Source organism: Cupressus sempervirens, chromosome 10 (genome assembly GCF_028749045.1).
Source record: "Cupressus sempervirens isolate cs-2001-9-10 chromosome 10, ASM2874904v1, whole genome shotgun sequence".
NCBI classification, from domain to species: domain Eukaryota; kingdom Viridiplantae; phylum Streptophyta; class Pinopsida; order Cupressales; family Cupressaceae; genus Cupressus; species Cupressus sempervirens.
In genome coordinates, this window is record NC_143127.1 from 365,581,831 (window position 1) to 365,603,479 (window position 21,649).

Genomic DNA, 21,649 nt, shown 5'->3' on the forward strand with positions numbered 1-21,649 from the left:
GGACGGCAAATTTTTTTGGCAATTTTGGGGACGGGGGGGGACGGGGACGGGGACGGCTATATATATAGAAAAAATTTTAAATATAGTATATACATTGAAATTTGTAAATATACATGTCATTCATATGAAACTAAGCACAAAGCATGTCATTTAAACATTATAGAACCATAACATACAACATTTGAATGCCATCTATGAAATAATATCCGATTTTAGTATTTTACTATTTAGTATTTTAGTATCCAATTCTCAAAATGCATATCAATACAATATCAGAGAACACTGAACAATGAACATTAAGTTATTAACCATTGTCAATATCATAAGACTCATAATGATAAGCATGATAAATCATAAATCTGAAAATCAAAATCAAAATATGCCCAAAGCTATAGGCTGCCATAAAGTAATAAGTATCATATAATCAATGTATCATAATCATGTTCATGTTCAACATAAAAAGCAAAACATAGAAAATGAAGCAGACTGCTGCTCCTATTCTCCCTCTACTAATCCATGGCATCAAAATCAATCCTCCTCACTGTCATCCTCCATAGGAAGCGCAGTCTCATCAAATGGAACCCCAACCAGTCCTGGTGCTATGTCATCCTCATCTATCTGGGCCACATCCTCAGGCTCAACATCCCATCGCAAAGTTGGTGTCTGCCTATACTCTAGAGTCTGGCGATCGGCAAGTCGAAGAGCATGATGCACTGTCACTAGCTTCTCCACTCTTTTAGAGGTAAGTCTATTCCTCTTGATAGAGTGGACATATGAATATGTGGACCAGTTCCTCTCTGCAGCTGAAGAACTAGCAACCTGTGAAAGGAGGCGACCGACAAGTATCTTTAACTCAGGTGTATCTCTCCCATGCCAAGTCCACCATCCAATAGGATCCCTCTGTGCCAAAACAACTCTATCCAACCTTGCATGTGGCTTACCCAAGTTTGGGCCACGAAGGTTGGTGAAGTCAAGGAACTGTGCACGAAGAGTAGAGGCATCTTGAGTTGAATACATCTTATCAATTGCTTTTGTGAAGCCATCCAAAACCTCAGGATCATCACATGAGAGGTCCCTTCCACCCAACTATGCATACCATTTGGGATTTAGAGCAAATGCTGCCATATGAAGCGGGGTATTCATTATGTTCCACCTCCGCGTCACAATAGGCCTAATATGCTCCTCATAAAAGCCCAATGTAGGATCCTTTGCTGCAACAATTCTCTTCATCTTACCCAGCATGCTGTCAATAGTCTCATAGATCTCTCCTAAATTAGGAGCATCAGTATCAGCATATCTAATGACATCAACAATGGGTGCTATGACAGAGCAAATGTATCTGCAAGATCAAAATGCCAACAAAAAAAAAAATCAGAATTAGAATTTTAAGAATTTTAAGATTATTAGTAGGAAAATCAGCAAGCAAAAGATTAATAGTAAATTTAAAAACCAACAACTTACTTCATTGTGGACCACCAACTCTCATCAAAGATCCTTTGCCTCGCCGCTTTTCCTTCAGTGGACTTCGAATGAGACCATCATCCTCACTCTGGATTCACCACCATCAATTGAAGAGCCTCATACACCTCAATCATCCTCTCCATCAAGATGAAATATCTGCAATACCTATAGCAACAATTTAAAATTTAAAATTTAAACTTAAACATTAATGATTAAAATTTAAAACAAAAAGCATCACATGTAAGTAAACTTATAAATAATTTTTTTAAATAACTTAAAGTTAAAACAAACTAAAAGTAAACTATAATTATAATTGACATACCTTGTCTCGGCTGGTTTGAGGAGCTCCTTCTTAGAGAAGGACCTGAATAGAGCAAGTGAAGTGTGGTGGTTGCAAATAAACATTTGCACTTCTCTAGCTTCTAGCACCACTTGCTTCACCCATTCAATCTTCCCTATGTCCTTCAATGCATTGTTCAAGGAATGAACACAACAAGGGGTCCAAAATATGTGCCTATAAGCACCCTCTATCATCAAACCTGCTGATTTGCACACAAGTGCAGAATCTGTGATAACTTGTACAACATTAGAGGGCCCAATCTCCTCTATGGCATCTCGCAAAATGGTGAACTGAAAATCTGCATCCTTCTTCTTTCCTGAGCAATCTATGGCTCTCAAAAAATAAGAGCCAGCAGGGGATGTGACAATGATATTGATGAGTGGCCGATGTCTAACATCAGTCCACTCATCCATCACAATAGAGCAGCCTGTCCTAACCCAAGTGCGTCTCATATCCTCAAATAATAAAGCAACCTTTGAGTACTCTTCATCTAGGATAGTGGTTCATAGCTTATGCTCACTTGTAATAACCCCAACAGGTTATAACTTCTTCAAACACCAAGAATCTTTATACTTCAGTTGTTTGACATTTTGTCAAACACTTTGCAAGCAAGAGTCATCTGACTGATATAACTTTTCAGACTGCTGCTGTGATTCTTGTTTGGATTTGCCTCAAAGAGAATGCTTACAAAGACTCCAAATTGTCTAAACAATGTCCTAACATAAATATGCAACTAATTTTGGCAATAGTGAATGCATATATGAGTTCTAATCATGAAAATGATCACCTACAGCCAACTGGTATTTTAACAAACAGTTGGTATGCAAGCTAACTGGCTGATAAAAAAAATGATATATTAATGCTCAAGGACAACTATTAATGACCAGCAATTGTATCTCCTTGATTGAGAATGAGTATCCAATACAATATTCATATTGAGTTAGCCAAGACTCTCGACATTTACAAAGATATCAAAATATGATGATTGTTGGTAAAGTAATATGCACCTACAGCTGCCAATGAAAACTAATGCAACACTAAATATCTAACTTCAATACTCCCCTACAGCAGTACGCTAATCACATGCATGATTAAATACAACTAAAGCCATGGATTGCTGATACCATTGTGAGGAATGTAAAAATGAATGATATATCTATTAATGAATGATGGGTCTGATACGAAATGACAATTACAACAACACTCTATAGTGAAAGACAACTATGAAAATACACATCAGACCTGGCATATGAAGTCGCCTTAGAGAATAGATGTATTGCAATATCACTGAACAGAAAATAACCTCCTCAAGTGCCCAAGTCGTGCCTCTCTAGCTGCCGCCCCTGATTGTAGATGGCTGTAATAATTTTCTTTGCTTTTTCGAATTTGCTTTTTCGGATTGCTTTTTTTTGGATTGCTTTTCCGGACCTACTTTTTCGGTTTTGCTTTTTCGGCCTGCTTTTTTTTTCGGACTGCTTTTTCGGCCTGCTTTTTTCGGCTTGCTTTTTTGGCCTGCTTTTTCGAACTGCTTTTTCGGCCTACTTTTTGTACTCAAATATTTTTTCTCAATGTAGCACAAATAGAAGACTGAAGTATCTTCCTCCTAGCTACAATAATTCAAGTGATATTTCACACCCTCAAAATTGCGTACCAATTGAGAGTTTTCGTTCTCAATGGCCACAAATATGTTTTCTCAATGTAGCACAAATAGAAGACTGAAGTATCTTCCTCCCAGCTGCAATAATTCAAGTGATATTTTACACCCTCAAAATTACATATCAATTGAGAGTTTTCGTTCTCAATGGCCAGTTATGACTACTGCAGAAACCCTAGGCTCCACAATGCACATCAACAAACATCAACATCAACAACAACAAATCTGTATGATTAGAATGAAGCCTGAGGTGCCTATTTATTCTTTTTCTCCACTTTCTCCAGAAACTTCTAGAACAATATTTTATTTTATCTATTAAGTGACTTTATAAAATATTTTATAATTCAAGTCACTTTATTAAATTAATTAAATATAAAATTACCTTTTAATATTTATTTATTTGATAACTTTATAAATAATTAACTTAATACCACTTATTTATTTAATTAAAATAATTAATTAGTCATCCTCATAAAATATTCATTATTTTGGACAACCTAATTAATTAAATTAATTAAATCAAATTGCCTCCAAAATGGGGACATGACAGTCCGCCCTTCCTGAAATTGCTTGTCCCCAAGCAATGGTTGAACAATAAACCAATCAATCCACTTGGATCCCAAATGTGATCATGAACTATACTACTGTCAATTAACATAGGCTCCTGCAATATCCTCTGCAATATAACCAAGAGGAATCCATAATCAAACTGACAATTACAGCTCAACCAAACTCCAAAATCACAACTGCCACAGTCAAAAACCCATGAGACACAAACTCTTAGAACATCAGAACCCAAGTAAAGTGGACAAATCAAGCTGCCAACACAGTAAATACCATCAACGCATCCCACTGGCCTATACCGAATGTACAATCCAACTCTACAACAATGGTGAATACTCCCGAATGAAACTGTACCAAGTATGGAGAATCCACACACTGTACAACTCCTGCAGTCAACACAACTCTGCAGATCACCGGCCACTGTCTCATAACCATAACTCCCATGCACTGCTGATGGTGAAAAGACATCACAAGATAAACAGCAAGAAATGGAACCCAAACCAACTTTGCCTGCCATCAACTCCTCAACACAAGGATCAAATGCTAACTGATGTACATACCCTGCAGTATAATGCTGATAAAAAGAACCAACCTCAGTCAACAGCTCACCATGAACAAGTGATACAACCCACTATGACTGATCACCAGCTACGTCAGGAGATGTCATAGCCAAAGGAGTAGAATCAATAACAACAACCGTTGAAGCATCACTCCCAAACTCTTGCTCTAAGTCATGTATTATCAAGCTGTCAACCACAGAATCTATCGCCATGTCATGCCCATCACAACTCTCATCCCGAGGCGTCAAACCGTCCTAGAACTGATGACAAGCACTAGGAACCAAAGTACATCTCTGTATCATCATCTCATCAACGTGGTCATCAAAGGTAAATTGATGAGCATACCTCAAGTGTAATGCCGATAGAATGCGCCAATCTTAGTGGCTCAGACTACAATCCAGATGAGACTAACTGCAATCGATCATTAACCATGTTGGAACTGATTACTACCTCCGAAGATATCACCAAGGGAGTATTACTAGCAGGAACCATGCCAACTGTCGGCTCACCAACATAACACATGATCTTTGATACAACATCTCTAGTCTCTGTGCCATCAGTACTAGAGGCCACCACTATGTCAGGCATACCACAACAATCTGCTACAACACCCAACTCAACTGAACCTGACTCTAGTGGGAATGAACCCGATATGCCAATGTTAGTATCAAGGATGGATGCATCCCCATCTCCATTGTCTTTGACAATCTCGACCATGGACATCCTCGGATCACCAGACACCACAGCTTGTGACTGTACAGAATCTGGTAAAGACTGCAGTAGCTCTAACTCCATGGTCACCTTAGCCAAATGAAATTGTGACTCCTCGAAAGCCAACTGTGTTCTCTCAAGAATCTTTGAAGTCACCTCGAGCTGCTGAGTAAGCTCACTCACCTTATCTTCCTTGGCCAATAATGCATCGTATGCTGTACTCCCCCACCCCATAAGATAATCTTTGTCGGCTACCAACTGCATATAATTCTGTCTCAGAATCCGGATAGCCTCCCATAAAGAGTGGAACTCTGTCAAGGAAAGATAACTGCATCCCTACTCATCACTAGTAGGAGAACCCCATCCATAAACTGCTAATAACTGATGAGCAACATCGAAATGTTGGCAAGTGATAGCAATGTCTCACTCACTAACTCTCAACTGACTAGACACATGATGGCACTGGCTAGACTATCTCCTACCAACCTCCTCTGACACACTGTCTAAAGGAGTATCTTCAAAGTTACTGGTCTCTAGAGTATTACCATCCATATCCTGCAAATCAACTCCAAACCTCATATCAACATACAGAGTATCAAAAACTGTAGCACCGCTATCCAACTCCTCTGTACCAAAAGAAACGGCCAAGGAAACTATGTCTTCAAAACTGCCCACTGCATCCTCCTGGATGTCATCAATGCCAATATGATCCTGGGACTCATCTGTACATACTGCCAAATATGAAAGATCATCAACACATTCCAGCAAGAATGGTCGACTGGATATATGAACAAAGCCCATCACCAGTGTATAAAAACTAATACCAACATCGGACAAGCTGCTGGCACAAGAAAAAACAACACCCTGCAATCTGCTAATCAAATCCATGATAGCACCCAAACAATCACTGCTACCAAAAAGTGTTAAAGATCTCCAGTCAACTAAATCCCAAACGCCAATATAACAATCTCGAGTCCATATCCGTAAACTAGAATCAATTGGTAACTCAAGCAAACTCCTCACCTGAGTAATATGACCAATACCAACTAACTCCACATACCTGTCTGACATTGTCCCTGTATCCTGGATGTGAATGCAAGATGAACTCACAACATTATCAACGACCACATATGATTTATGTGCCGCAGAAAGCTGAGTATCAGGAGTGCAAGATGGACCTAAACTCAACTCCATGCCATGCTTATCCCCATGTCTCTCCCAGTCCTGTAATGCCAAAAGAGTATTCACCAAAGAAGCTCGAGTGTCCTCAAGCTCGCGAGAAAGCCTATAAACTTCCTCCTCCTTCCTCCTCAAGGCATCTTAATAGCCTCTGACAAGTCTAAGAAGATGGTCACGATCTGATAGAAGATGTAAATAACTCAACTTCATCGTTCCCATTCCTTCCCTAATCGCCTGTAAGTCAACACAAGAAGACTTCGCCTGAACTTCCTTATGTCTACCCTGTAACTGAATCATCCGAATGTGATCCTCTCTCATATCCCGCATCCTGTCATGATGAGATAATGAAGTCATAATATTGTCTTCTCTCACCTTCAGCTGGCTGGACAAATCATGTGAAGTACTACCAGCCTCAACCTCATGTGACGAAGCATCTATCTGTGCCTGGTACTCTATCTCAGCAAAGTCATGAATGCTCAATGTTTGCTCATCTCTACCAAGTATCTCACCATCATGCACAACAACATCCTCATAATCATCATCTGGACCCACTACGTTGTAGTCACTGCCTGTTGGAACTAGACCATCCCGAGTACCTATGACATCACCCTCTGACGACTTGTATACAATTGTCTCAACTTGAGTATCAAGTTGACCGTTACTATCAATCTATGTAATATCCATTCCCACTACCTTCTGAAGTATTGTGTGCCCAACATCTTCCTCCAAGCTAGTCTAATTTTTGTCCTCCCTAGATTCAGCTATATGCTGGTCACCAACTGTTGCAAACTCCTTGTAGAGGTTTCTAGATACCTCACTTGTAGAGACCTCTTGTTCCTCTTTGTTTTTGTTTTGTGATGTAGTCCTCTTAAACATGGAAACCATCAATTCATTCATCCTTTTCTGACTTTCATCCAACCTTTTCAAATTTTGTTTAAGCTTCTTCATATCCTTGTCCCACTGCTTCTGGGTACTTGAAGTAAACATGATTAACTAACTGATTCAATGTCCGATCTACCCAACAGGATGGCAGGTCAATAGCTCTGATACCACTGTAATAACCCCAACAGGTTATAACTTCTTCAAACACCAAAACTCTTTATACTTCAATGGTTTGACATTTCGTCAAACACTTTGCAAGCAAGGGTCGTCTGACTGATATAACTTTTCAGATTGCTGCAGTGGTTCTTGTTTGGATTTGCCTCAAAGAGAATGCTTACAAAAACTCCAAATTGTCTAAACAATGTCCTAACATAAATATGCAACTAATTTTGGCAATACTGAATGCATATATGAGTTCTAATCATGAAAATGATCACCTACAGCCAACTGGTATTTTAACAAACAGTTGGTATGCAAGCTAACTGGCTGATAAAAAAAATGATATATTAACACTCAAGGACAACTATTAATGACCAGCAATTGTATCTCCTTGATTGAGAATGAGTATCCAATACAATATTCATACTAAGTTAGCCAAGACTCTTGGCATTTACAAAGATATCAAAATATGTTGATTGCTGGTAAAGTAAATATGCACTTACAGCTGCCAATGAAAACTAATGCAATACTAAATATCTAATTTCAATACTCCCCTACAGCAGTACGCTAATCACATGCATGATTAAATACAACAAAAGCCATGGATTGCTGATACCATTCTGAGGAATGTAAAAATGAATGATGTATCTATTAATGAATGATAGGTCTAATACGAAATGACAATTACAACAGCACTCTATAGTGAAAGGCAACTATGAAAATACACATCAGACCTGGCATATGAAGTCGCCTTAGAGAATAGATGTATTGCAATACCACTGAACAGAAAATAACCTCCTCAAATGCCCAAGTCGTGCCTCTCTAGGTGCCGCCCCTGATTGTAGATGGTTGTAATAATTTTCTTTGCTTTTTCGAACTTGCTTTTTCGGATTGCTTTTTTTTTGGATTGCTTTTTCGGACCTGCTTTTTTCGGTCTACTTTTTCGGTTCTGCTTTTTCGGCCTGCTTTTTTCGGACTGCTTTTTCGGCTTGCTTTTTTTCAAACTACTTTTTCGGCCTGCTTTTTCGGCCTGCTTTTTTCGAACTGAAATATTTTTTCTCAATGTAGCACAAATAGAAGACTGAAGTATCTTCCTCCTAGCTGCAATAATTCAAGTGATATTTCACACCCTCAAAATCGCGTACCAATTGAGAGTTTTCGTTCTCAATGGCCACAAATATTTTTTCTCAATGTAGCACAGATAGAAGACTGAAGTATCTTCCTCCCAGCTGCAATAATTCAAGTGATATTTCACACCCTCAAAATTGCGTACCAATTGAGAGTTTTCGTTCTCAATGGCCAGTTGTGACTATTGCAGAAACCCTAAGCTCCACAATGCACATCAACAAACATCAACATCAACAACAACAAATCTGGATGATTAGAATGAAGCCCGGGGTGCCTATTTATTCTTTTTCTCCACTTTTTCCAGAAACTTCTAAAATAGTGACTTTATAAAATATTTTATAATTCAAGTCACTTTATTAAATTAATTAAATATAAAGTTACCTTTTAATATTTATTTATTTGATAACTTTATAAATAATTAACTTAATACCATTTATTTATTTAATTAAAATAATTAATTAGTCATCCTCATAAAATATTCATTATTTTGGACAACCTAATTAATTAAATTAATTAAATCAAATTGCCTCCAAAATGGGGACATGACATCACCGGGGGGCACAAATGAGGAATTCATGCTCATAATATCTTTCACCATTTGTTTATAATAAGTGGAACGGGCTGCATTATATGGGATACCATTAGCAACAAAGAATCTACCAATGGATGCCTCACACTTCTCCTTTGTCTGTGCATTAAACATACTTTCCACCGAGCCCTTCTCACTACTACTTATCTTTCTCTTCCCTCTAGACCCACTAGGGCTGCCACTAGTACCAATGGCAGATGAAATATGCCTAGATGATTGTGAGGGAATGGATGGTGATGTCACTGTCAAATTTTGCCCCTCCATTTCAGCCTCTAAGTGCAATCTTTGACATTCTAATTTTTGTTCATCGGTTAGGTTAGGACAAACTTTGACTCCTTGGCATGTAACACCTAAAAAATGTGACTTCACTCTTGTATAGCTGCCCCTAAAATCATCAAGACAAACATAACAATCCCACACCCTAGTCCCTCCTAAATTCTTTTTATCTTTTGGCCTAGGTGTGACATATTGGAGAAGAGGTTTTTTCCTATTGAAAGGACCCTTTGCAAAATTCTTCATAATGTCGAAAGGGCATTTAAACAAATCAGCTTTAGGATTGAGTTTTTGCCTAGTGTCACTACTAACAACATCAACCTCTACATTTTCTTCTTCACTACTACTACTTGTACTCCCACTGCTGCTCATTGTGTTTAAATATGCAATTGAATAGATATATGAGCTGAAACAATGAAAAATTAAAAAAAATCAGACTTTGCAAGCTACAAATTTATTAAAAAAATGATAGATGAAAGCACAAAGAGTTTTATACTTACTTGGTGGACAAAATAGAAGATCAAACCCTTGGTCAAGCTCTTGGAAGCAAAACTATTACCTCCTCTACTTGCAAAATGAAAACTTCAGCCGGCTGCAACATAAAATGAAAACCAAAGAATGGTTAAAACAATTTAAATGTGTTGAGTGATATACATTTTAGGGTTTTTGGAGGAGTGGGGCCCACTAGCCGACCAAAAAAGACACAACAAATTTTTTTTATGTTTTTTTTTTAATATTTTGAGCTTGCAAAAAAGGGGGACGGCCGGCCGTACCCGGTATGGTCGGGGGATGGCTAGACATCCCCTTTTTGTACTGGGGACGGCTGGCCGTCCCCTTTTTGTCCCCCCCACGTCCCCAAGTTTCAGAGACGTCCCCTGCAAAAAAAGGGAATTTGGGGACAGCTGGGGGACGTCCCATGCCTGTCCCCCTGTCCCCGAAATGGGGGGTTTTAGGCCGGGTACGCGTCCCCAGGGAACATAGAAAATTTCCCTACATATTTTAAAATATCCCTATTTTTTATATAGCTATGCCCACTACCAACCCCTTCTCTGGAAAAATAATCCATCCTGAAACACCACAGTCCCCCGTTCCGAAAAGCCAAGGTAACATAGCTACCAACATGTTTTCTACATCTTCAATTATGAGTTATGATAAAGCCATTAGATATGCCTTCAGAGGGGGTGCTGATATTAAGATCTTACAAAGGAAAATTGTGCAATTTCTGGTACCATGTAAAATAAATGCTTAGCAGTCTGACTTTGCCTTCCCAAGAAGCTTTCAGGCCAAGCAGTTCCCAGCAGACTAAGCTTTTTGATAACAGTGATCAATCAGTGGCAGATGGGCAGAATGTTTATGCTAATATCTTTATGGCTAAGCTAAATAAGACTTTGACTTGGAGCAAGGATCTAAAGATTCGGTGAATGTAACATCTCATATCTTCCTTCAAGATGACGGATTGCCAATGACAACTGTGACCCGTCCAGTACTTCAAACTGTATGCAATTATCCCATCCTTCCAAGAAAAGCAAGAAGGCAAGTATCAGGGATCTTAATGTGATGAAATTTCTTCAAGTCTGATCATGTTCTCTCTACTTTATGTGGAGAGAGTAGTGTATCGCATACATGTTCTTCTGCAGTGTACAAAGAATTCCCCATATCAATTTGATAAGTAATTATGTGTAAATAAGTATAGAAGAGTACAATTTCAATGGGCTGGGCCACTTTCTAGCAAAGTAAATGAGAACACTTATTTATAACAATCATAAATATAGAACTCCATAGGTCAAAACATCACAAAAGGAACGCAATAAAAAATTTCAATGCAATTATAAACAAAACGAAAGAGTGAATGCAACCACCAAAATTCAAGCTGGCTTATTCCAAAAAAGGGAGGATATTATCCCATTTTGAAATAGAATTTAATAATAAATAATAATAAAACTTAAATATAAAAATAAATAAATTGATAGATAATAATAAAATATAATATAGCTACAAGATAATTAAGTTAAAATAAGGGCAAAAGATACATGATGAAGAGTGGAGATTCTCTCAACATAAGAATAAAAGGGAGAAGTGTTCATTTGAAAAAGGATATGGAGGAAGGAATAAAGAGGAGTAATGTGAAGAAAATAAATGACTCTTTCAAAGGGTGGAAATGATGAAGGGCTGTAACTCTTTCAGAGGGTTGTAGTTATGTTGTGAGTCGTGACTCTATTAAAGAGGGACAATTATGAGGGGTTGTGACTCTTTCAAAAGGCAGAAATGTTGAAGAATTGTGAACTCTTTCAAAGGGTGGAAATTGCGAGAAATTGTGACCATTGCAAAGGGTTGCGCAGACATGGCAAAGAGGTGTGACTCTCCCCCATGTTGGAAGATAGAAAGGGAAGAAGGCTTCATTTGAAGACATTCAAGGGAGATTGATTAGAACAATAATATATTATTAAGGAAACAATAAAAAGTGGTGACTCAATCCTTGTGGAAAGTGGTAACCCTTTCACCAATAATGTATAAGGGAGGATTCATTCTAAGCATTGAAAGGGATACATTGCATTGTGAATCAAGGGATAAATAATGAGTACTAATCAGCAATTGGTACTCATTAAAGGGAAGATCAGAGTAAAAGGCATGAGCAGATCATCCAACAACTAACACACTCGAGAGTCCCTTGCATCAAAAAATATAATCATCATCAAATCATTAAAGCATACACCTCAAGGAATCATGTATAGAAGGAAGGAGGTGAAAATAAAGGGGATGTCATGAGGATTGTCATCTAGGTACGATACCCTAAGTGGATGCCTATGTTGCCCGCCACTGGGGCAAAGAGGGTCAAAGTTCCACTCTTGGGCTTAGATAGCAAAATCAAGGAACCTCCATTATGATCTTCTCTCTAACTATATAACAATGGCTATCAATCTTAGGATATCAATCATGGATAGGAAAAGCAAGTACAAGCACCTCACTAGGTACGATACCTTGGATAGATGTCCATGTTTCCTACCACTAGGGCCAAGAGGACCCAAACTTCGATCTTGGGCTTAATGTGGGATGGCCAAGTGGACCTATCATGCTTCTTATCCCACATCCTAATATGTTGAAATGATGCTATAGATATTAAAGGAATATCATGTGTTATGGACTAACCCTAAGAATGGAGACACACATGTATCATGGGTTTATGTTTCTTATTTTATGATTGTTGGGTTCAAATCCAAGATTACCCTATGTAAGGACATGTTTTACTTGGTAAGATGTAACCCTAGCCCTAATTTGATTGCCATTGTGATTTTCAAAGCAAACTCCAGGGAAAATTAAGAAAGGACATCACATGGATGTCACATCTCCCAAAGGTGTCCATTTTAACTTGTTATAGATAGGTGCATTGGTCAATTTGTCAATGGATAGGCAAGATGATGCCATGACTCGATGCTAGAATATGATTGTTTTGATCTAGTAGATTTAATCAAGACCCTTTCAAACAGATTATTGATGATTCTCTTGTTTCTTTCTCTTTCAAGATTTACACCTTACTACTTGGACATCAATGACCATTTTCCCAACAATCTCCTTATTCTTCCTTCAACAACAATAACAATCAATTCCAACAAATAGCACATTAATAAGGGATAAGAAGTAAACTTAGTTACCGGATTCGCATGTCAGACACTGGATCTAGATTTGGGTTTGATTTAGATCCGTGAGGATTCGGGTAGGATCCTCGATCCTGCCTATGGATCCATCGGGATTATTGTGACTTTAGAATAGTCCTGTCTTCTTCAGTCCTATTTGTTTGACAATGGTCATGTCTTCTTCAACTATCTTTTTTTGTTCAGTCACTTCACATAATCTTACTGATTGGATTTCATGTTCTCTTTTCAGTCCTCTTATTTATTCATTTAGGAGTTTGTTCTTTCAAGTAGATCTGCAGATGCTTTGTCATTTGGATTGATTGATTCAAATAGTCCTTCAGTCTCAACTTCTTCATAAGAAAATTGTTTTATTTGGATAGCAATTTCCTTTCTCCTTTTTAGAAAATCCTTCAGATCTTGTCTTGCTTTCTCAAGTTTCTCCAATATGAGTTGGATGTCAATAATCTAATTGTCAATAACCTTGTCCAGGTTAAAAGCCTCCATCTCCAAGATCTAATCTCCAAGTGTTTAAGCTTCTCTCATAGAACCAGTGCTCTGATACCAATTGTTGATTGATGGGGGTATAAACAAGATAACAAGATACTGAGGGGGGGGTGAATCGAAATCTTAAGCACTTTTACTTTTCACCAATTCATTTACACATTCACCTGTTAACCTATGCATGTAAAACTTGAAATAATGAACTTGTTGTATCGTGTAAATATGATCTATCACATGCATGAAAATAAACACATAACACAATGTTTGTTACCCAAAAACCCTCCAACGTGAAGGTAAAACTAAGGTGGGGATGACACCTACAAATCTTCACTACTATAGTAATTAAGTTAACCTATTATGGTTACAATGTTTGATCATAAAATATGATCTACTCTATGAGAGGTTTGCCTTGTTAAAAGCTTAAGAGACTGCTAGGTCTCACCTTGTTAGAAGATTTAACACTTACAACAAAGTAAGGACTCTGTTAGGAGATTTACAAAGATCTATTAAGACCACTCTTTTAAGAGATTTACCCTAATTCAAGTCGGTTAGCACTAATTCAGTACCTGACTCTCAATATGCTCTGTAAGTTGATTTTGAGTCTTCTCCTTGCTAATTGATCCTCTCCTCTGATCTATTAATCCTTGTCTTCCCCTTCACTGATATGATTAGGTCACTTGCTCTGTTAAGAGATAACAAAACACCTTCACTGACTTTTGATCTGATCTCAATCCTTCACTTCACTAATCGCATATTACTCCTTGTTTGCATTCATACACTTCTCTTCTCCACGCCATACTACACCACATGATCTAGGTTAAGATCTCATCTATTTCAAGAGTTTCGTAAAGAGTTTTCTAGATGCTTCCATAATAGCCTCTCCATCTGAATCGTTGAACACAAAACATAGGGATCTATAATCCACGTCATTCATGCATAAAACCCTCTGTAACAACCTCTACAAATATTAAATATGCCTTCCATGTTGGCTCAAAAACAATTTATCTCAAATTTGTTTCATTCCTGACTTTTATGTAAACACTGCATTGCTCAACCTTTACTACTTTCTAACACTTGGCATTGTTGTTGGTCAATTTGTATTGTGCTTGGCACAAACTATGTCACCCACCACTTGTATGCTCAAAACTGCTCGGTCGATGTTGAGCTTGACTTGTATAGAAAATACTCAATGATCATACACTTGCTTGGCTCCTATAAAGCTCAGTACACACTTGCTTATGTACATGACTCGGCCTATGTAGAGTAGCTCGGTTGCAGTGATGATCGTCTAACTCTGTCTTGTAAATGACTAAGTGTTTAACACTAATAGACAACAACAGTTAGAGATACCAACAATATCCTAGGTCATACAGAGAAAGGAGAATGATCCTTGGGACACCTTTTACAACAAGATCGAAGCAATTTTTCATCATCGATGGAACAAGATGGCCACACCTTTGCACCTCCTTGCATATGCTCTACCCCCAAGGTACTATAATGCTTATAAAATGCTTGTGCTTATTATCCAATGTTTGTGCTATTGATATTTAATAATGTTCAATTGTGTTACGCTATCCCCAAGTACTATAGTACAGATATACATAGCCTTCCAGGTAGAGAGCCACCATTTAGAGATGTAGAGGTTGCAAATGGCTATAAGAGGGCACTAGCTAAAATATTCCAAAATCCAGAAATTGGGGCAATTGTGAGGAATGAATTTGCTACCTTTATCTTAGGTGATAATTTCCACCCTATTGCTATAGCAGACCAAAGTAGGTGGATGCCATTAAATGGTGGTACCTTCATGGATAAGACTTCATGTACCTCCAACCTCTTGCCATAAAGATCCTATCCCAAGTAAGTTTGTAACATTTAGGACCTAAAGTTGATTTCTTAAGCTTAAAGTTAACACTCTCAATTCCTTGAATCTATCTTGATTGTTGTAGTGATATTTTTTCATTTCTCTTTAGGTTGTCAGCTCTTCTGCAGCTGAGCTAACTAGAGTACTTACTCCTTTATCCACTCAGTAAAACGCAACTGGTTGACTATAAAAAAAAGTAGAAGACCTTGTGTTCATTCACAAAAATTTGCACTTGTTGTCACGGAAGGATTCTAAGTACAAGAAGGGGCCTGAAAAGCTTTGGGATGTAGCACCCAAGACTCCTAATTTAGATATGACCGTCTGGGATCTAGCTAGATCCACTTTGCTTGATGTGGATGATGAGGAGGAGGATTATGAGTTCATAATCCCCTCTACTACTAATGGAGCTGGTTTGGGTTCCTCTGGTGATACAGATATAGCACTTGCAGCTCATCAATACCCCTCTGATGCGGCTTTTCTTGAAAATCCATTTGATGATTAAATCAAAAACTTTAGTCTTGACACTTGACTCTTCTATGAGTAAATCATGTCACAAACTTTAAGTTTAATGATCTATATTTTGAATGTTACAAACTTTCACTTTTAGTAATTCAATGTGAATGTGTTGATTTTCTTTATAATCGTGAAAAAAGATCAATTATCAAGTATACTAGATTCATAGATGCATACTAGAATCATAGATTCATACTAAGAAATGATTTAATTTTAGAATTATGTATATTTCTCTTATGTTTTAGTATATATAATACATATACATATATGTATGCAAAAATCTTCCACGAATCATACTTGGGGAAAAAAAAATCTTGAATCCACGGATCCAATTCACGTGCCCAAATCAGATTCGTTTCACGAATCAGCAACTAAGGAAGTAACTGGTAGGAGATAATGAATACATATCTATATTAATGAATTAATAGCAAGTTGGTGAATTGAATACTCGACACTAATAGATATCTAGCTTACGGAAACTAAACAAATTAGCTAGGATTCATGATATTTATAAGGGATAAGAAATAACTTATAGGAGATAATGAATACATGTCTATATTAAGGAATTACTAGCAAGCTGGTGAATTTAGTACTCAAAACTCATAGATATCTAGCTTTAGGAAACTAAACGGCTTAGAGTTAGCTAGGGTTCATGATATCAAAGGCCATGGTTGAAATGTGTCTACTTATTACTTCAGAATATAAATATTGGAAGGTGACAAGTAAATTACGAGAAATAGCTTAGAAACCAGGTATTCTTTGCAACAGACATGTTCAACTAGGGTGCTTTGTGTTAGAGGACTATTGGGCTGAATTCTTGAATGAAGTGATTGAAGATCACAGTCTCTCATGTCTTTGTCTAAGAAGTCCTAGGCTAATATCCATCTTGGCATCATACCTAGTTCAAATGTGTTTCCATTAGTAGTAAGAGAATGCACTGGACTATGACTATGGCTGGTTCAATATAATAATATGATTTGAAGATATCTTGTAAGGTTGATGCTCTTTGTCAATTATTGCCGGCCATGTGGTACTATAGGATTAGGTCATGCAAATTGAGCATGATTAAAATGGCATTGTCATATGATAACTTAAAGGGAGTTTAGTAAGTAATATTTGCAGTAGAAGTGTCTATAGGTAATAAAAGCTGATGCATAGAGCTGTGATAAGAGCAAGTCATCAAAATTACACATTTTGATTATAAGAAGAAAAGTGGTAGATACTTTTTATTCAAATTGTGGTCTAAACAATATTCTGTTGCATTTAATGTGTAAATAAATAATGATAATTTCACTGTCACTATCCCTCACTCTTTATTACTTAAGCTATTTTCTGATTTTGGCCAGTAATTGCTCATTGAATAACTGTTAAGCTATATTATTGACAACAAATATGGGAGTCCTTCCAAGAAGTTAGAATTTCTGCCCCTTGTTGGAAACATTGTCTTAGACTTTTAGGCCTGAATAACAGATTCTATTGTAATGAACAACAGTTATTTGCTGACTTGATTTCTTAACCTCACCTACTAGGGTTGTTAGTGTGATGTGTATATCCCTTCTGAATATAGTGATGGAAATTCTGGTGCAAACTAGGAAACTCTGGTTCCCTGCATGGGATACATGGGCAGGGTCATTCCAAATGAACCTCTGACAAATAAATTGGGGTCTTGGGATATGCCATTATAAAGAGAGCAGAACTTGTACGGTGCAGGAATATTAGTGGTGGCAGAATGGTTGCTGCCATTGCTAGGTTTGGTAAGGTAAACAAGCTAGTATGTCTTAATTGGGAGTAATTTATGAAGATGTGGGAATACACGGTCCTTTAATTGAAAGTGGATAAATCAATAAGTTGATTGGATAATCAAAATTGTGTTTCAGGTGTAACAAAAATGGAGGGAAAGAAATGGTAACTAGGGCAACTATTACATTTACAATTTGCCAACTGCAAGTGTACATATGAAGAAAACATTTAACTGAAATACATGCAATTTCGCTTGCAAACAGGAAACCATCTGCTAGATTAAAACTAATGAAAGGAAGGAGTATACAATCCTATGAACAATGCTCCAAACATGCTTTATGTTTGCATCTGCAATGACCACAACAAATTAACTTACCTCACGGTGGATAACAAACCCTTTTCGCCATGGAAATAATGGCACATGAAAATTGTGATGCACCCTCAAAGTTCGATTTTTCAATGTTTACAGAAAGCATGAATAGCAAAGAACCCTAGCTTCTCAGATAAAAGGGATCCTAACAGAAGATGAGAAATAAATCCATTGAATTTTACAAGATCATTTCAAAACAATTTCCAGATATATGCAAGGATCCTCCATGGAGGCTCCAATTAGTCTATTCAAACAGGTGCTAAAGAGAAAAATGAATAATACTGATAAATGACAATATATCTTTCCTCATGGATAAATACAGCATCCTATCAAACAGATGCACATAGAAAAGAAAACTGTGCACCTCTACAAGAGCCTTAGTAAATGACAAGCAATTTGAGTCTGACTCAAAATCACACAGTTAAAATCCTGATAGCAATATCACAATTTGACTTGCTGTGGAAATTATCTCCTACTTATCAAGCAATTTGAGTTTACTTCAGGAAATTCAAACTTACAGTTATATGACTGATCACGGAAAATGTATCTTTGCTTCACTCTCAAAGTCTTGAGTTCTTCCAATGTGAAATCAACTGCAAAATGTCAAAAATGCCATTGTTAAAAATAGATATAAGAGGTCAGAATCAACAAAAGTCAAGACATTGCTTTTGCCAAAAAAAATGAAACTTTTCTCCATATTTAAGCTTAAGGAGATATTGTTAATATGAAAATGTTGCTATACAAAATACATCAAAAAATACTATATGATTCCTTTGTCTTGCTAGAAAGTTTTCAACAAAAGAAACTAAAGTAGTGTTTTACATGAAAGAAAAAAGGCAGGCCTAATCATGGAGGGAAAAAATCAGAAACTAAATTGCGTATGACCAAAACAAACTCTGCAATTTTTGAAGTGTGTAAGGTTCAAAAACCATATAAAAAGACAATCTCCAGCCCTAACAAATGATCAGAAATATTAGAATAACTCACACATATCCTGATGAAAGTTCCAAAATAAAGAAAACGAGAGGGTGGCATATCAAAGGCAATGTGATCAGGTATGCATTCAAACAAAAAGAAAATCACCAACCTAATAAACATATCACTGTAAATGCTGAAATCTTCCATTGCTGGGGAAATATGAAACCAAATCTGACATTATCATTCTCACCAAGGTAAGGAACTTATATTACTATTATCACCTAAAACTGCACCCTTGTTGAGTTTGACAAAACTCAATGTCTCAAGGAAACATGGAAACACTCCTAAGCTGTGGGTCACTTAAAAGATGGAGTGAGTCTCTGGATGAGGCTGGCTCGTAGCTTCTAAACTACTGATTTTCAGGGAAAGGGAGAGAAAACATGAAATAAATGACTGATAATTCAAGGAAAACATCAAAACCGTGAAAACTACATTGTGAGAAACTTATAGTGAAACAAGCTTAATGAAATGAAAACTTCTAGAAATGACACTAATTCTTTTGCAGACAAAACCTAGAGTCACGACCTGTTATGAATCCCTTAAAAATAAATATTTCACTAACTGGTTATGAATGACTTGTAGAAAAACTGAGGGAAAAGCATTCCATAAAACAGTTCCTAAATATCCAAATAATTAACCCGGTTAATAACTTGTGTAATGATCATTTATAGAAAAGAAACAATGCATGAGATAAAGCCTGAATAAGAAGATCTAGCAACACTTCGAAGTTCCACCTTATTGATCACTTAAGGAGACTAGACTGCAACAAGTAGGACGTGAAAACTCACTAAATACACTCCATAACCTCTTGGGTCGGATGCTAGAAAATAGCCTGGAGAAAAGGGCCTAGAAACCTCCAAAATAAAGTCCTACCCTTGAAAAAACTCCACTAAGTCATAAACACCCCTATGACTAACCCAAAAATGTCCATAAAATGCTCAAGATGGTTATAAAGACCCCTCCAGCTGCCAAAACCAAGTCAAATTCGACCTAAACCAATTCCTAGAATTATTCCCCAAAACTCCAATTGATTCATAACACTACGTCTTCATGTAACATCTTCATAACTCCTAAGATCAAGTATTACCACGCATGTCTCATTTGCATTTTTTTTTTAAAACCAAAAATTAAATGATTTATATCATATCATTTAATATTTGTCTTACAATCTGAATTTGCAAAAAAGAAAGTGTTTTTTTTGAAAACAATTCCCAATCACAAACTTCTCTTAAATCCCCCCACGGAAAACATAGAAAGGAAATAAGAAAAAAAGAAATCCCACAAAAATTGCATGCAAAGGAATTGAGGATTTCTTTGTTACATTTTTCAACCCTAAAGTCATTCATTCTCTTCACTCTGCATTTTGAGGTCTGAAGAATTCGGGAGCCGCTACTAGGCTTTGAAGAAGACTTCTACATCTCAAGTATACCATATTCCATGCATTTTTTCAAACATCTTGATTCCTGGCCGCCATATTGGAGACGTCTAAGTTTGTCCTACTGATCTCTCATGCTATTTTTGATAGTCTGAAGCTTTTGCTTTGATCTAGCGTAAGATCTGGAATTGTTTTTACTATTGTCGTTTTCTGGGATCATTGCTGAACTTTGAGAGCATCTGGATTTGTATTTTGAAAGGTACACTGCAAGGCACCTTTTGACATGGTTGTTTTCTAGAAATTTTAGAACCATCTTATCTCATATTTCGCTAATTTCTCCACCATTTTTATGACATTTTTTGCAGCTGGAGCTTTTCCATTTCTTAGAAGTCCATATATGCAGGCAAATCATGAAACCAACACTGGAATCTAGATGTTTTTTTCTTTGTTTCTTTTGTTCAAACATCTCTTACAGAGGTAAATCCCTTATTTGAATCTGTTGTTCATAAAATGCCCAAATGATGTTAATTTCTATTATAGGGTAACCGGTTGTAGGGTTTCTACTCCATAGAAGCCATCATTGGCATTCTGAACATTTTCTCTCTGATTTTGATGTGGGTTTTGCACATCTTGCTGTTTGCATTTGCTTCAGGTTACTGAATGTTTAACCCTTATCATGGTAGCTGACTTGCTGTTTTTCTTCATCTGTAGATTTTATGTGATTCTCTTCATGTTTTGTATACAGAATTCACAAAACATCATCCTGGCTTTTCCAATCCAAACTGGGTATATTAATACTTGAAAAGGTTTTGTGGTATTCCTTATGGAAGGCTTTTAGATGTGAGCAGATCTGAGATGAAAACCCAATTCGCAAATTCCTTTAATCACATCTCCTATAAATTTTCTGGTATTTGCAATGAGGGTTTTGATATACATTCCGTTGAGGTTTAGCTTTCAATGACCTCTCTTTTTGCATTCCTTCATTTGGGTATTCTGATTTTTTATCTTTTCTCCAGATTTATTCATTTTGATTAATCTTCCTGTTGATTGTAGGCATCATACAGGCTCTTTGTCCTTCACAATATTTGGCTGAAATCTATTTCTTGAACCTTAGCACCCTCGCACTGAACTTCTTGTCATTGCCATGTCTTCCAGACCAATCTCCATGCTTGAAATGCT

The 21,649-nt window shown here is 37.0% G+C and overlaps 2 protein-coding genes across 3 annotated transcripts in view; both read right to left on the reverse strand.

The window, feature by feature from the left end:
* GDPD6 (PLC-like phosphodiesterases superfamily protein) overlaps positions 1-21,649 on the reverse strand; it is a 108,763-nt gene that overhangs the window by 39,000 nt on the left and 48,114 nt on the right. The window contains exon 4 of the mRNA XM_089807663.1: positions 18,636-18,710. Within this exon, the coding sequence (XP_089663789.1) occupies positions 18,636-18,710 (75 nt within the window). The remainder of the gene's footprint in view (positions 1-18,635; positions 18,711-21,649) is intronic.
* LOC149534178 (uncharacterized) lies at positions 367-3,791 on the reverse strand. Of its 2 annotated transcripts, XR_016356954.1 has the most exons (3): positions 1,784-2,383; positions 1,462-1,626; positions 1,202-1,339 (listed from the first exon to the last, which is right to left on the reverse strand). XR_016356954.1 is itself a non-coding variant. In XM_089804377.1 (2 exons), exon 2 carries the CDS (start codon positions 1,015-1,017, stop codon positions 529-531), a length of 489 nt encoding a protein of 162 aa, XP_089660503.1. In that variant the 5' UTR covers positions 1,018-1,339; positions 1,462-3,791; the 3' UTR covers positions 367-528. The 2 variants fall into 2 exon arrangements, 1 of the variants encoding a protein (XP_089660503.1); XM_089804377.1 differs by having other exon boundaries at positions 367-1,339; positions 1,462-3,791.

Coding starts and splice junctions, on each gene's coding strand:
- LOC149534178 (XM_089804377.1), bottom strand. CDS start 1,017: ATGTATTCAACTCAAGATGCCTCTACTCTTCGTGCACAGTTCCTTGAC.